Consider the following 13351-nt stretch of genomic DNA (forward strand, 5'->3'; position numbering starts at 1 on the left):
ATTGTGATGTGTCCAGATTAACTGAATTCACCAATTTGAGGTTAGATGAAAGTAGGGGTGTTTTCGTCATTTGGTGCGTGAAATGTTAGGTAATATTGTGATGTGTCCAGATTAAATGAATTCACCAATTTGATGTTAGATGAAAGTAAGGGTGTTTTCGTCATTTGGTGTGTGAAATGGAAGGTAGGAAAGGAATACTGGAAATCTCACAAGTATTTTATCTAATTTTTATATTATTAGTACTAAGATCTTCATTGAATATTTTTATAAAAAAAAAGCTTAATGAGGCTAATATTTTTAAGTGATTGACTTCTATACAGTGGCGGATCCAGGATTTAGATTCCGTGGGTGCCAAATAGACTTATCGATTAAATTAATTTTATATTTGATTAAATTATTCGTCTTTTCGATATAAATTAATTTTAGTTCTCTAATTTTTCTTAAAAGAACGTGTGCAGCAATTTCCTTTTACTTAAAAAAATGTCTTTCTCAAAAAAATAGGTACAAATGGGATTCGAACCCGCAACATCAGCCTTCTAAAGTTGCCCTCCTACCGTGGCACCACAAGCCAATTTTATTCTGTGGATGGCACGCATTATATAAATATAAATATTATATATATATACCTATGTATATATAGAGTTTCCGTCGAAGTTCGGGGGTGGCGTGGCACCCCCAAACCCCTTAATAGATCCGCCTCTGCTTCTATACGTAATGAAAATTTAAGAATACACAAAAGAAAAAGAAAAATTTGAATTGATAGAGTCTAATAGGAACATGTGTGTTCAGATGGTCAATTGAAATAAGTCATAGTTCAAATGTGTAGTAGGTTTGAGGGTTGTTGATGTATTATTATGTCATTAACAACTTATGAAATGTATTCAAGATCTTGAATAATTTAAGTTTGAAAAATCTTTCATATTCAATTAGTTTTTTCCTTTTTGGTCCAAGTTCCATAAAAATTTATTGATTTTGAAAAATTGAATTGCAATTGTATAATCCAATTTCAACTGAATGTTTCTCTTTGCAATCTATCAAAATCTCCATTTTTATCACATATGAGATTATGTTGTTCTAATAATAATTATTATAACAATGAGTTGTAATTCTTCATGATTGTAACTTAATTCAATTTGGCTTTTGATTTCAAATATTCAACATGATAAACTCATTCATTACGTTGCATACGATAACAATCAAGAACATGTCGATCAATCAAACAACACATGCAATTTTTTAGTAAATTTCGTTTAGCGAGCATAAAAATTTGTTCCAACACATTTTTTTCTTCCAAAATAACGCTTCAATCCATGAACTTTTAGAGGCCATAAGCCCAAGAGCTAGCTAACATTGGCCCATTATATTATCATATTATATCGCCCATTCATAAATCAAAGTATCACTAAACAAGAAAAAAAAAAAAAACAAATCAAGTGGATGTATTCTTTCTAGTACCTTTTTTTAAAAGGAAATAAAAATAAATAATCGTTCATTAAAATAATAATTAAAAAAGATATTTTCTTATATATTGATGTAGGGTATACATAAAATATATACTTTTGATGAATAATAGTAGAGTATATATATTTGATTCGATCAGCCAAATTAAAGTAGAGAAAAATAAAAAAAAAGTTTAATAAGATCGTCTCTAAGTATTAATGCTATACTCATACAACCTACTATGAATGCAAATATCATTGAATATTTCACTCAACAGGTAAACAACTTTAATATTTACCATTATTCACATGTTATAATTTAAATATTAAGCAAAAACTGAGGTAAGTTAAATACGGCCTAAGAATGTTTAAAATTCGTCAACTCTACGAATAACACTATCATTAATTGCATGATGAGCAGTGTTTTCCCTTAATCCAAAAATTTCAACATATTGTTTCCTGCAAATAAAAATTAATTCTTAGTGTTAATTAATGCACAACACCATTTTCAATTATTGCAAAATAAAAAATAAAAGGGTTGTGTGTATTAAAAATAGACCTTGCAGGGAGATTATCTGCATATGGACGATAGTACGCAGTCCAAACAGGGTCACCAACAAACAACCGTATTGCCTACAAAAATTAATCAGTAGCGGAATCAGAAATTCATATAAGAACATTCAAGAAAGTACTAGAATTGTAATACTAGAATATAATAAGTAAACCCTCGTGGTCCATTCCTGAATCTCACGCATAGCAAAAGCTTAATGCATTGAACTGTCATATTTTTTTTACTAAAATTGTTACGTTTATAGAATTTGAAAATATACCATAGACAATTAATTGAACCCACCTTAATGTAATTGCTTGAATCTAGTGTAAAGCGATGATAAATTCCAGCAGGCACAACAATCAATCCACCTTTCTTCACCCAAATACGAATCCAAACATCGTTATAATCTCGAACATCAAAATAACCTACAACAAAAGAGTACATATTTTAATTTAAAAGACCGTAAAACACTCTGTCTAGTAGTATAAATTCTATCTTATAAAATATATATTTTAATTTCCTCAGCAAGAGTATATGTATTATTATATTACATATGGCACATTAATTAATTTGCAAATAATATCCAATATTCAATGAAATCTAACAGTACCACTTCCTTCAAGACAGTAACGGACTTCCTCGTCAATGTGCAAATGTTCTTCAAAGAATTTTTTTATCATACCCTCATAATTCGATAATTTTTCGGGGCAAACCTCAATACTGTCCTGAAAAAATAATATATGTGAACGTGTGATCATATTTCATTATGAAATTTGAAAACAAAAAGCTTTTTCCAGAGTTCCACTCTAGAAAAAAAGTGATCTTTTTCATCAATCAACAATATTCGAGTTGATTGAACAAAAAGAGATCTCATTGGAGAATAGACAAAGTTTATTCCATATATATAAATATATTATATGTAAAAAAAAATCAATATACCATGTAAAGATAACTACGTGTTTCTCGAATTTTATTCAATTCCTCATCATTCTCATATTTGTTAGCATCAAGTCTCCAGCTAAGCACTCCAAGTTCTGAAAATGTCATGTACATAGTAAATTTCAAAAAGCTAGCATTCGTTTTTTACTATAAGACTAAAAAAATAAATATCATATAAATTGAAACAAGGGAAATAATGTATATTTACCAGCGAGCTTGTCAAGAGACACAAATTTCTTTGGTTCGCGATAATGAGGAAACCTTTGATCATCATCACTATCATCCATGTACCATGCTTCTATGACTTCTTCTCTAGGATCCTTAGTATGATATTCTTCTTCTTCATAAACATGACCAATTACACCCATTCCAAAAAAGAAGACAAGGGAAATAAAAATCTGTGTAGAGAGAAATTAAATTGTCATTAGCTAATTCATTTTAAAAATAAAAATGTAAAGTAGTTTCACATCGATAGTTAATGAGATGAGTTGTCTCTTTATATAGCCTAAACAATTAAGATAGATTCAGTATTCATAATATGGTATTAGAGTAAGAATCTTCTCAATTCTCATTATAGATGTTGAATCTTCATATTAAATTGTTCATGCTTCAGATGTCCAGTCTTGAACGTGAGGGAATGTAAAGAAGACTCACATCTCTGATGTTAGGCTTTCTTATTAAAATTACTCACATCCTAGATGTGAGGGGAATGTGAAGAAGTTTCACATCGAAATTCTCATTTTTGATGTTGCCCCGTATTATTGTACTATATATTGTGACTAAAATGAATATATATCACATCTTACTAAAATTCAACTGCATGAAAGAACATTGGATGTTGACTTTGTTTATCTACATACACTCTAGTATAGTTAAAATAGAAATTATTGAGAAATAACATTATATCTAGCGTCAAGAAACTATACAACACCCATAATAATTCAAGAAAAATTGTATATCCCTACCTAGATGTAATATACATAAGGATTTTTTTTTAAAAATATGTGAATTACATACCTTTGCAATGGAAACCATATTTCCTTATTTGTTCAAATCTGATAATAATGGATGGTACTATAAGAATATATATAGTTAAACCATTTTGAGTCAATGTCCATGGTCTTTTTTTTTTCCACAAGTGGAATGTCCATGGTGTATTTTTTTAATTCCAAAGGCCGGTCACATACTTTATTATTTAAAAAATAACAAAAATTAATGTCACTATTTGTCTAAGTCAAGAGACGACTTTTTCCTTTTACGAGGTTAGTAATTGGGTGTGAAATTCAGTTTTTTATTACAACTAGTGTCTTTTTTTTTAAAAATAAATTATATTGCTAACGCGTTCAGTTTCATAATCTAAGGTATAATACATACAAATTTATAAATGGTTATGATTTTGAAGTATGATTATGAAACAAAATTATAGTGTGCATATTTATAAAACGTAGTTATAATTATTGTATCATACATACATTACATGTGTTAATGAACGAGTTGTATTTATCAATATATATTGTATCATCAGTTGAACTCAAAATATAGCTATGTTTCGTAATATTTTAAGACTATAGCTATGTATCGTAAGTTAAGTCTTTAAATAGGTGGTTTTTCTTTTTATTAAAGACATCACTATTGGTCGACAAAACTGCTAACCTGGTTGTGATAGCCCATTGGAATGCAACTTTAAGTATTTGTATTAAGTATTTAAACACTATTTAAGTGGAGGTGGGGAATAAAGTACTGTTTTAAACAATTCACCAAAGGTCTTTTAAGGTTAGTCATTTTGTAATAATTATTTTTTGCATATATATTATTGACATAATTAGTACGTTGTTCACATGCAATTTGAACTTTATTATTGCAAAGTATGTATCAACTTGTTATAAAATATTTGTCATTCAATTTTTATGTCGGAACGTGATGTCCGGATCAACTTTTGCATACTTGACTAGATCCATGAGACACATGCCAACAGCTATCAGGTAACTCTGTCCACCAAAGCTCGGAATAAAACAAATGCATGTGACCGGCCGTTGAAAGATAAAGTTGCAACTAATCTTAAAAGACTTTGATGTTCAAATCTTCATTTGCAAATATAGGAACTTCATTTTTCATAGCCATAACTCAAATATTTTTATTTTTTTTAAAACATAGTATTTGTTTTCCGTATACAACTTTGTAAGGATACATTTTTGTCCTAGTGCAATATCAAACCACAGGTCATTGACATAATATCTAAACACAGCATAAATTCACTAACTAGAGACCATAGGCCAAGTCCAGATATATATTCATCAGATTAGATTAATATTGATTATTACATTGTCTCCAGATATATAGAAGATATTCTATACAAACATACAACAATTAATATGCAGCAAAACTTATTCCCAAGTTTTAATAATTTGCCTCACTCTCAGGTTTGCAGAGCTCAAATATGTCTTAGTGTGCTGCAAGAGGCACTCCTACTCTTTCAGTAACACTCTTGATGTACTCCTTCCTTGCTGGATGATCTTCTTGTGGTCGATTGTAAGGCGTCCACACCGGCTCTCCCACAAACAACCTCATCAACTGCACAACAAAATCATAAAAATGTAATGCATAGTCAACATCACGTAAACAACGATCACATATCATATTTACTGTTAAACTTGTAAGTTGAATTGATATAGTTGCATTACCAATTAGTTTAACTGGGAGAAATTCACTTCTTCGGTTGATTTGGTTTAGAGCTTGAACTAGGATTGTTGACATATGTACAAGTACGCGAACAGAGTCATTGCATTTACCAATTTTAGATTATCAATTATGTACTAAGTTTGAAATGCTCTCTTGAGATGTAATTTTCCGCTACTATTCTATGAACTTTGTTTAAGTCACTGGTAAGTGGAAATTTTTTTAATTCTATGCTTCATCAAAGAGGAACTCGAAGTTCAACACACCTTGACATAGTTACCAGTATCTAGGGTAAACCGGTGGTAAATCCCAGCAGGCAGGACGATCATATCACCGGCCTTCATCCATATGCGAATCCAGCGATCATCCTTGTCTCTCACATCAAAATATCCACTCCCTTCCAGACAGTAACGTATCTCCTCATCTGCGTGTATGTGCTCCGTGTAGAAATTTTTCAACTTCTGCTCATAGTTATCAACTTTCTCAGGGCATAAATCCAGCAAGTCCTTCAAAGAGAAAACATGTAAGGATTAAGAAAATGATGGTGCAGCTCATTATGAATAGCTGGTTAAAGAAACAGACTTTTGTTATCATCTCTTGTAATCAGATTAGCAAACCAGAAACAATAAAGATGAAAAGAAAATAACAATCCGAGTTCACAGAACCCATTGTGTGTCCTTAAGAAATTTAATCCCCTCAAGTATCCGAGGTTGTAGATTAATTACTCTCAAGATAAAACAGATTAACCATTGAAGAAGTAGCAGTACCTCAAACTTCGACAATTTCAACAAACTCAAAAAGACAACAACGAGATCTCTCTCACACACACGATCGATCTTGTTTGTAAAAAATGTATGCAGAGGAAGGGAAAAATTCGATGCAGAAAAATGAGAGAAAGTCTCTCCATTTATAACCAACAAAGAGTAGTATGAAAATGTGTTAATTGTGCCTTATCGAAAAGGTCACAATTCCTTGAAAAAGAGGCAACCTTTCAGAAAGATCACAACCCTTTGGAAAATGCACAAACTTTTGAATGGTCACCACCCTTTAGAAAAGATACAACATTTCGTAAAGGTTATAACCCTTCGTAAAAGTCGCAACTATTCAGGAGATTCACAACCCTTCACTTCATAATCACACCTTTTAAACCCATCAACTTTTAAATCTTTGAACATAACATACCACACAGATCAGTGCGCGATCTACATTTTAAGTTGTTAGACTAATAGAACCAAGAAACTGAAGTTTCAAGTTTTGATTTTGTGTAGTGTTGTGTGGAGTTAATTGTGAGCTACGAAGAATATGAGATGACCATGCATGCTGAACAACACACACTTCTAAGGAGCTGATGTATAGTTTGCACATGTTTAACATGGTACGATAATGGCAATTCTATATTCACCATCAGTCTTATCTCAGAAATAATGTCTAAAACTTACCAATCAAGAAATCTAAAGTAGAAAATCGACAAATTGCTGCGAGGTAGTCATAAACCCTGTTACAATAGCTTTGCATCATGCCTAATCTAACTACGAACTCATTTTTGTGCTTCTTTGAATTCGGAAGACAGGTTAACACAAACTTGAAAAGAATCAAATTATTAATTCCAAAAGCAATTTGATTCACAGACTTTAGTTGGGAAAAACCTTAAGGTTAATTACTACTCCGTATCATAATTTAACAGGCTCCCCTCAATTCAAGATAAACAAAAAAGGTACACATGACATACAATCTCATAGAGCTCAATTCCCGTTCCCAACCCATGACCAATTTGAGCTCGAAGGATTCGTAGTGGCTCCATTTACATGCCTCATTTCAAAGGAACCTCAAAGTGGCTCTTCCATTCTATTAAGCAAATTAAAAGCAACCTTCATATCAAATAATCTACCTCCAAGTAAGTAAAGTTAAAAGTGGTATCATAAATGACATCACTTCATCTTTAACCAGATGTCTCAAGCAAATTCAATTTTTTGAAATTTATGAGTTCTGAATCTTATTGTATGAGCATATTCAAGTTAATTCTCAACAAATATATACAGAACTTCAACGGAAGTTTTTGAGTTCTACGGAACCCATACATCTTTAAAGGGGGCTAATCCGAATAGGTAAACCCTAATATTCAGATTAGCCCCTTATTATACAACAGAAAAACCAGAAAAAACACTAAAATATGCAAATTTTCTATTTTTTTTTTTTTTTTTTGACAAGGGAAACCGCAGCCGCTCCCTTAGGCTGCGCACATGGTAAAACCCCGCTTCTATGCAATAACTCGCAGACCACATAAGAGAGGTAACCCACACGAGCCCGGTGTGACGAGCTCAACCCAGAAGGCACACCCCTTGCTTTTGCTGGCAAGGGGTTTCGAACTTTGAGACATCCAACGTGAAAGTCCCAAGCCCAAACATTTATTAAGCAAATTAAAGCAACATCAAAAAATTGAAAGAAAATGAACAGTATAACAGAATTACCATGTAGCTGTAGCCTCTACTTTCACGAATTTTTTTCAATTCTTCATCGTTCTCGTAATCATTAGGGTTCAATTTCCAGTATAAAACTCCGAGTTCTGCTAATTTCTCCACTGAAACAAACTCCGGTGGGTTCTTCTGGTGCGGTAGCCGCTGATCTTCTGAGTTTTCATCCATAAACCATGCCTAAACTTATAAAACAAATCAATTAATCAATAATTTATCGAACAAATTAAGTGTTTTAGTTTAACTGAACACATATTTCGAAACTATAATATAGAAAATTAGAGAATAGTTATTGGAAACTCACCTCGATTGCCATTTCTGCTGATAATGCTAATTACTTGGTTACATGTACCTTAATATAAACTTTATATTATAAAGTAAAACTAATTTTGACGGAATGCCACGTGTACACAGAGAATTTCATTTAAATTTATGTGGCGAAAGTTTGTTTGTCTGTTTCTCGTGGTTTAATCAAATATCTACAATTGGATGGAGATTTACATTTTACACCATACATTCATTTTGTGAATCTGAATATTTCACCAAATGATTTACCTTTTAGGAGCGCTTAACCCTCAATGTTGATTTTTTTGGTGCGAATATAAATTTAATCAAGCTACAATATGAATACCGAACATCTGATAGGAAAAAAAAAATTAAATGATGCTGCTGAATTCTCTAGAAATGAACTTGGCATAAACTTACAAAATAGAATATAAGCTCACCAACATAAGATGTGATGCAGTGATTAGACTGTTTCACTCTTAACTTGAAGTTTCGAATTCGAGTCTTGATTACGAAAAATATCATGTTGAGAGCGCTACCCTGAAATGAATCCTACATGATTCGAATGTAGTCAAAACACCAATACTGAACATCGGATGAAAAAAGAGCTGCACGTGTGAGGTTTCAGCATTTAGGTGGGTAAATGAGATTTGACAGCATTACTTTTTATTTCCATTTACAGTGTATTGCAGCAGGCTTTTTCCAGCAGAGACACACGGCCCATCTGTAACTCTGACTCCGCATTAAATGAGGCCTCTCTGACTGAGCCCAGCCCAATGGCCCACAAATGACACCAGTAGGCCCATACTCCCTCATTGATTGATTTCAACTCACTAGTTTTACTCCATGCATCATTTTGAAATTTGGTAAGCATTTTTTATTGAGTTGGAAAAAAAAGGATACTTGTAGTTAAATATCTATTTTATTTGACAAAATTTTAAATATTTAGGCATGTATTAGAAATACCATTTCTAACCAATATTCACTAGAATTCATATATCACGAAATAGTACTCTCTTCGTCTAAATTGATTTGACGTTGTTTTTACTAGAAACGAAGACTTAGAAGTATAAGAAAACTTAAATGTATGGGTTCACCAAAAGTCCAAAAGCATCAAGTGCTCCTAGATTAAAAAAAGAGGGAGCACTAAATGTAAAGTTAATTGTTTATAAATTCAAAAATATATCATTTTCTGTGATTTACTAAAAAAAAAAGAAGGTTTATTCTCGTCCTTTTTAAAATGTATAAATAGTTTTCCTTGTCATGTAAAAATAGTTTTGAACTTACATCTTTTTATAAATAACTTTAAGCATACTTTAATCATTTTTAACAAGGAAAATTAGTGTTTAGTTTACCTTCTTATTACACATATCAAATATTTATTATCACTCCAACACTTATATCAAATACACACTACATTTGTTTGTATCAAATATAGTTGTCACATTTCATTTTTTTAGTGTTTATTTGACTAATCTTTAAAAATAAAATAAATTATGTTAATGTAACATTTTAAAAATTAAACTTAAATATTAAAATATCATACAAAAAAATACTACAAGTTGCAAATATTTTCATATCGATACAGTGAAAAAAATATATGATCAATTGATCAAAATTCATATAGTTTGACATTTGAAAACCAAAACATATGATTATTATGAAAACAAGGAAAGAAACACCTTTATAAAAAATTAAATATTTATTGTATATATTCAAAATTGAAGAACGTAAATATCAGTTAAACTCAAGCTACACGATATACACATTTATGTATTATGCCTACTCATAAATTCAACTTTAAACTAATTTTAGAAAAAAAATTATCCCAATTTTTATTGAGATTAAATTACGAAATAATTTATTTTGAAATTAGTTATTCTGAAATAGCAATATCCAACCATAAAATTCAAATAATAATATATAAATAACTAATCACAGAATAATTAATTTTGAAATAATTTATTTCTCGATCAAACGAACCCTCACTCCTCTCCGATCTCAAAAAATAAAATTATGTTTCCAATGTTCTGTGTTTCGCATGAAAAAGAGAAGAATCAGTGGTACAACTACACAACAAAATACTTCTTTCCACTTTTCCTTTTTACTTTTCACAGAGCAAAAATTAACTTTACAAATTATAACTTAAAAAAAAAGAGTCTAATTCAGATAATTATAATAATTAATTAACTAGTACATAGTTAAACAATTAAATACAAAAGTAAAAAAAAAAAAAAAGTAATGTACTAACTATTTAAGTGATTTTTTTTAAGGCATGAATAGATTATTTCCACACTTGCACCTCCACGCTTCGGGGTAGTACTCTAAAGTGAAACTAAAACCGGGTTGAACCGAAACCCGAACCGGTTTACACGGGGAACACCATCCACATTTGGATCTGCAGGTAGGTGGTGATGAACCCGGTCCACTCAGTTTTCTTTGAGTCACAACTCGTTCAATTACATCTGACTCACTACCACCTATATTTCACAAAAAAACACACATAATTATCTTCGCATAAATTCAAATTAATCGAACTAACAAATTTCTAACGCTACATAATAGCACATGCGTACTCCTCTAAGGAAAATTACACAATTCAACATAAACATTAAGGTGTTTCACAAAAACACACATAATTAAGGAGACACAAATCTAAATTAATTCGAAAAGAAAAGTTTTAAATAAGGTACAAATTAACCAAGTGCCGTACTACTCTAAGAAGAAGTTTTTAAATAAGAAAAAAATGCACAATTTATAACTAGTCAATTAATACAGAGGACGTAAAGCATTATCCAGAATGATTAAACATAAACATTATACATAATCGTGCATTCATCAACAAAAATATCTTCACACGGTATTAAGGTCCGTTTATCCATAAATTTTGAAGCTAAAATACAAAAGCAAAAAATTGTCAACATGCTATCTTATTTGAAAAAGATTTGAAGTATGGTGAATTAAAGTGAAGTTTCTCCATAAACTTTTTTTATTTTTGAAATATTCGGAGATAAAATTTCATAACTAAATAAATATTTAAAGACTTTGATTCAAAATCTATAGTCAAACGCTAGCTGAATAACTTACCGAGTGTTGTAGTGGGATTTATCCGAAAAGCAGAAACAAGTGGAGTAAGCAAAAGGAAAGTTAAAGTGGCTATTTTTGCAAAAGAGAAATTATGGTGTAATACGCCACCCATCGCACGCCCAAATGAAGGTATATAGTGTGTGTGTTGGGTAATTAATGTGCAATTAAAGAGAGAAACAAGAATTGAAGAAGAAGAATTGAATTGAAGAGAATGGCTCTATGGGTTGTTGAAGGTTGGGTGTGGGGATGGATTCTATTATTGCTATTGATATTCAATGAAAGGGGGGTGAAGGTGTCAGTCCAAGTCAAAGACACAACACCCTAATAAGACTATTTCCATTTATTAAAATGTGAAATATCATGATAGAGAGACAACTTCACTCATGTTTCTTTCTCAACTTTTTTTACCTTTCTTACCGTTATCTGATGCGGTAGATGAGGTTGTTCCTCTCTTAATCAGAGATTTCTAGATAGCGCTTCTTTTAGAATAAAGCTCTACATGGTGTGAATTCAGAATAGTTAACTCTAATGCAAATACTGAATATCGGATGAAAAACAAAAGAATATCATTTATTTTTTTACCTTTCTTTTTACTCCTTGTTTCATTTTTTATGACTTGTATAACGAAATTTTACCTTTAAAAAAAGTTAATATCGAAATAAGTTATATTATTATTCATTTAAAAGGCCACATAAAGTTAGAGAAACTGGAACGGAGTGAGTACTTCTTTTTAACTTTAATCTTAAATTTCTAAATTAACAATTATTTTGAAACAAGTTCGTGGAGTTAAAAATGGCCTAGGAAGTAAAAAAAACATTATATACAAACATGATCGATGCTATAAGTAGAATAAATGGAAAAATGTTTGAAATATATTCGAACTTTGATCAAAGTATTGCTGTAACAATATCGAATTTTGAAAAGGACCTTTTACCCCCTGCACTTATTTAATAGTGTATTTTAAAAATATATATGTGTCCACGTGGACATCATAAATATTGCATTATTATAAATAGTAATGTGTCCACGTGGGCACATATATACTTTTAAAATTAACTATTAAATAGTGCAGGGGTAAAAGGTCTTCCATAAAGTTTGGTATCGTAACAACAATTTCAGCTAAAATTAAAATATTTTTCAGACTCTTTTCCCTAGAATAAATAAATTTCAATGGTAGCAAATACTTAGTGGAGTTATTGTGGAGTATATATTTTGTTTCATTTTATATTTTTCAAAAAACACCATAACTACAAATAGAAAAGTTACTCAAAGTTTCAATGATGTCACCGGAGGTTACAAAATTCAATAATGTACGACATATTTATTCATAGGCCATGTTGATCTACTAGAATGCCTAGGTACGTTTGCTTTAGGCTACCAATGATCAATCATGTGCTTTTTAGTAAAGAAAAAAAGTAAAGCCAATTCATTTTTCTTCATTTAGCTAAAAAAAAAAGAAGAATAAAATATATTGAACTTTTCTTTTTAATTTCAAAATTCTTTGTCTTAATATCCAATTTGACACCGCACTTAAAGAAAAAATCAGATTTCTAACACCTCAAAAATGTAACGAGAATTTTCATTGAAGAAAATCAATATATCTATAGAAATAAACATATGAAGAATTCAACATATACTCCCTCTATTTTGTATTATTTGATTATGTTGATTTGACACAATTCTTATGAAAAGTTTTTATTTCTTTTCTTAAACTAATCTTTTTAAAAAATCAAACATATAATTTGTAGTCAAGAAATATTTTAGACAAAATGTTTAAAAATCTCTATGATTTCTTTTTTAAATTTTGTATTAAATAGGTGAACGATTCCACATTAATGAGAACGTAGAAAGTATTTATTAAATATGTATATATATAGGTGGTCTTTTAATGTACAAGGAAA

At 30.5% G+C, this 13351-nt stretch overlaps 3 protein-coding genes across 3 annotated transcripts; all 3 read right to left on the reverse strand.

Moving 5' to 3' along the window:
• Window positions 1–1807: 1807 nt before the first annotated feature.
• Window positions 1808–3966, reverse strand: LOC125839438 (acireductone dioxygenase 2-like). The gene is made up of 7 exons (XM_049518412.1): window positions 3949–3966; window positions 3140–3251; window positions 2932–3026; window positions 2603–2717; window positions 2293–2417; window positions 1999–2072; window positions 1808–1898 (listed from the first exon to the last, which is right to left on the reverse strand). The coding sequence occupies exons 1-7, from the start codon at window positions 3964–3966 to the stop codon at window positions 1808–1810; spliced, it is 630 nt and encodes a 209-aa protein (XP_049374369.1).
• Window positions 3967–5182: 1216 nt separating this feature from the next.
• On the reverse strand, window positions 5183–8430 carry LOC125839543 (acireductone dioxygenase 1). Its single transcript, XM_049518531.1, has 4 exons — window positions 8383–8430; window positions 8076–8258; window positions 5874–6113; window positions 5183–5502 (listed from the first exon to the last, which is right to left on the reverse strand). Exons 1-4 carry the CDS (start codon window positions 8392–8394, stop codon window positions 5374–5376), a joined length of 564 nt encoding a protein of 187 aa, XP_049374488.1. The 5' UTR covers window positions 8395–8430; the 3' UTR covers window positions 5183–5373.
• A 2201-nt stretch (window positions 8431–10631) lies between these two features.
• Window positions 10632–11590, reverse strand: LOC125839547 (EPIDERMAL PATTERNING FACTOR-like protein 4). The gene is made up of 2 exons (XM_049518535.1): window positions 11451–11590; window positions 10632–10843 (listed from the first exon to the last, which is right to left on the reverse strand). The coding sequence occupies exons 1-2, from the start codon at window positions 11560–11562 to the stop codon at window positions 10632–10634; spliced, it is 324 nt and encodes a 107-aa protein (XP_049374492.1). The 5' UTR covers window positions 11563–11590.
• Window positions 11591–13351: the final 1761 nt, after the last annotated feature.

This window comes from Solanum verrucosum, unplaced genomic scaffold (genome assembly GCF_900185275.1).
Source record: "Solanum verrucosum unplaced genomic scaffold, falcon-dt-bn FXZP01000306.1, whole genome shotgun sequence".
Taxonomy (NCBI): Eukaryota; Viridiplantae; Streptophyta; class Magnoliopsida; order Solanales; family Solanaceae; genus Solanum; species Solanum verrucosum.

What these genes read in the sequence shown, in the direction of transcription:
- LOC125839438 (XM_049518412.1), bottom strand. An exon ending in CACGTAGTTATCTTTACATG is followed by an intron (nt 2,718 to 2,931) that starts GTATATTGATTT and finishes TTATTTTTTCAG; the next exon opens with GACAGTATTGAGGTTTGCCC. An exon ending in ATTCAAGCAATTACATTAAG is followed by an intron (nt 2,073 to 2,292) that starts GTGGGTTCAATT and finishes TAATTTTTGTAG; the next exon opens with GCAATACGGTTGTTTGTTGG.
- LOC125839543 (XM_049518531.1), bottom strand. An exon ending in GTAGAGGCTACAGCTACATG is followed by an intron (nt 6,114 to 8,075) that starts GTAATTCTGTTA and finishes TTCTCTTTGAAG; the next exon opens with GACTTGCTGGATTTATGCCC. An exon ending in ATACTGGTAACTATGTCAAG is followed by an intron (nt 5,503 to 5,873) that starts GTGTGTTGAACT and finishes TTTGTTGTGCAG; the next exon opens with TTGATGAGGTTGTTTGTGGG.
- LOC125839547 (XM_049518535.1), bottom strand. Translation starts at nt 11,562, where the DNA reads ATGGGTGGCGTATTACACCATAATTTCTCTTTTGCAAAAATAGCCACT. An exon ending in AAATCCCACTACAACACTCG is followed by an intron (nt 10,844 to 11,450) that starts GTAAGTTATTCA and finishes TGTGAAATATAG; the next exon opens with GTGGTAGTGAGTCAGATGTA.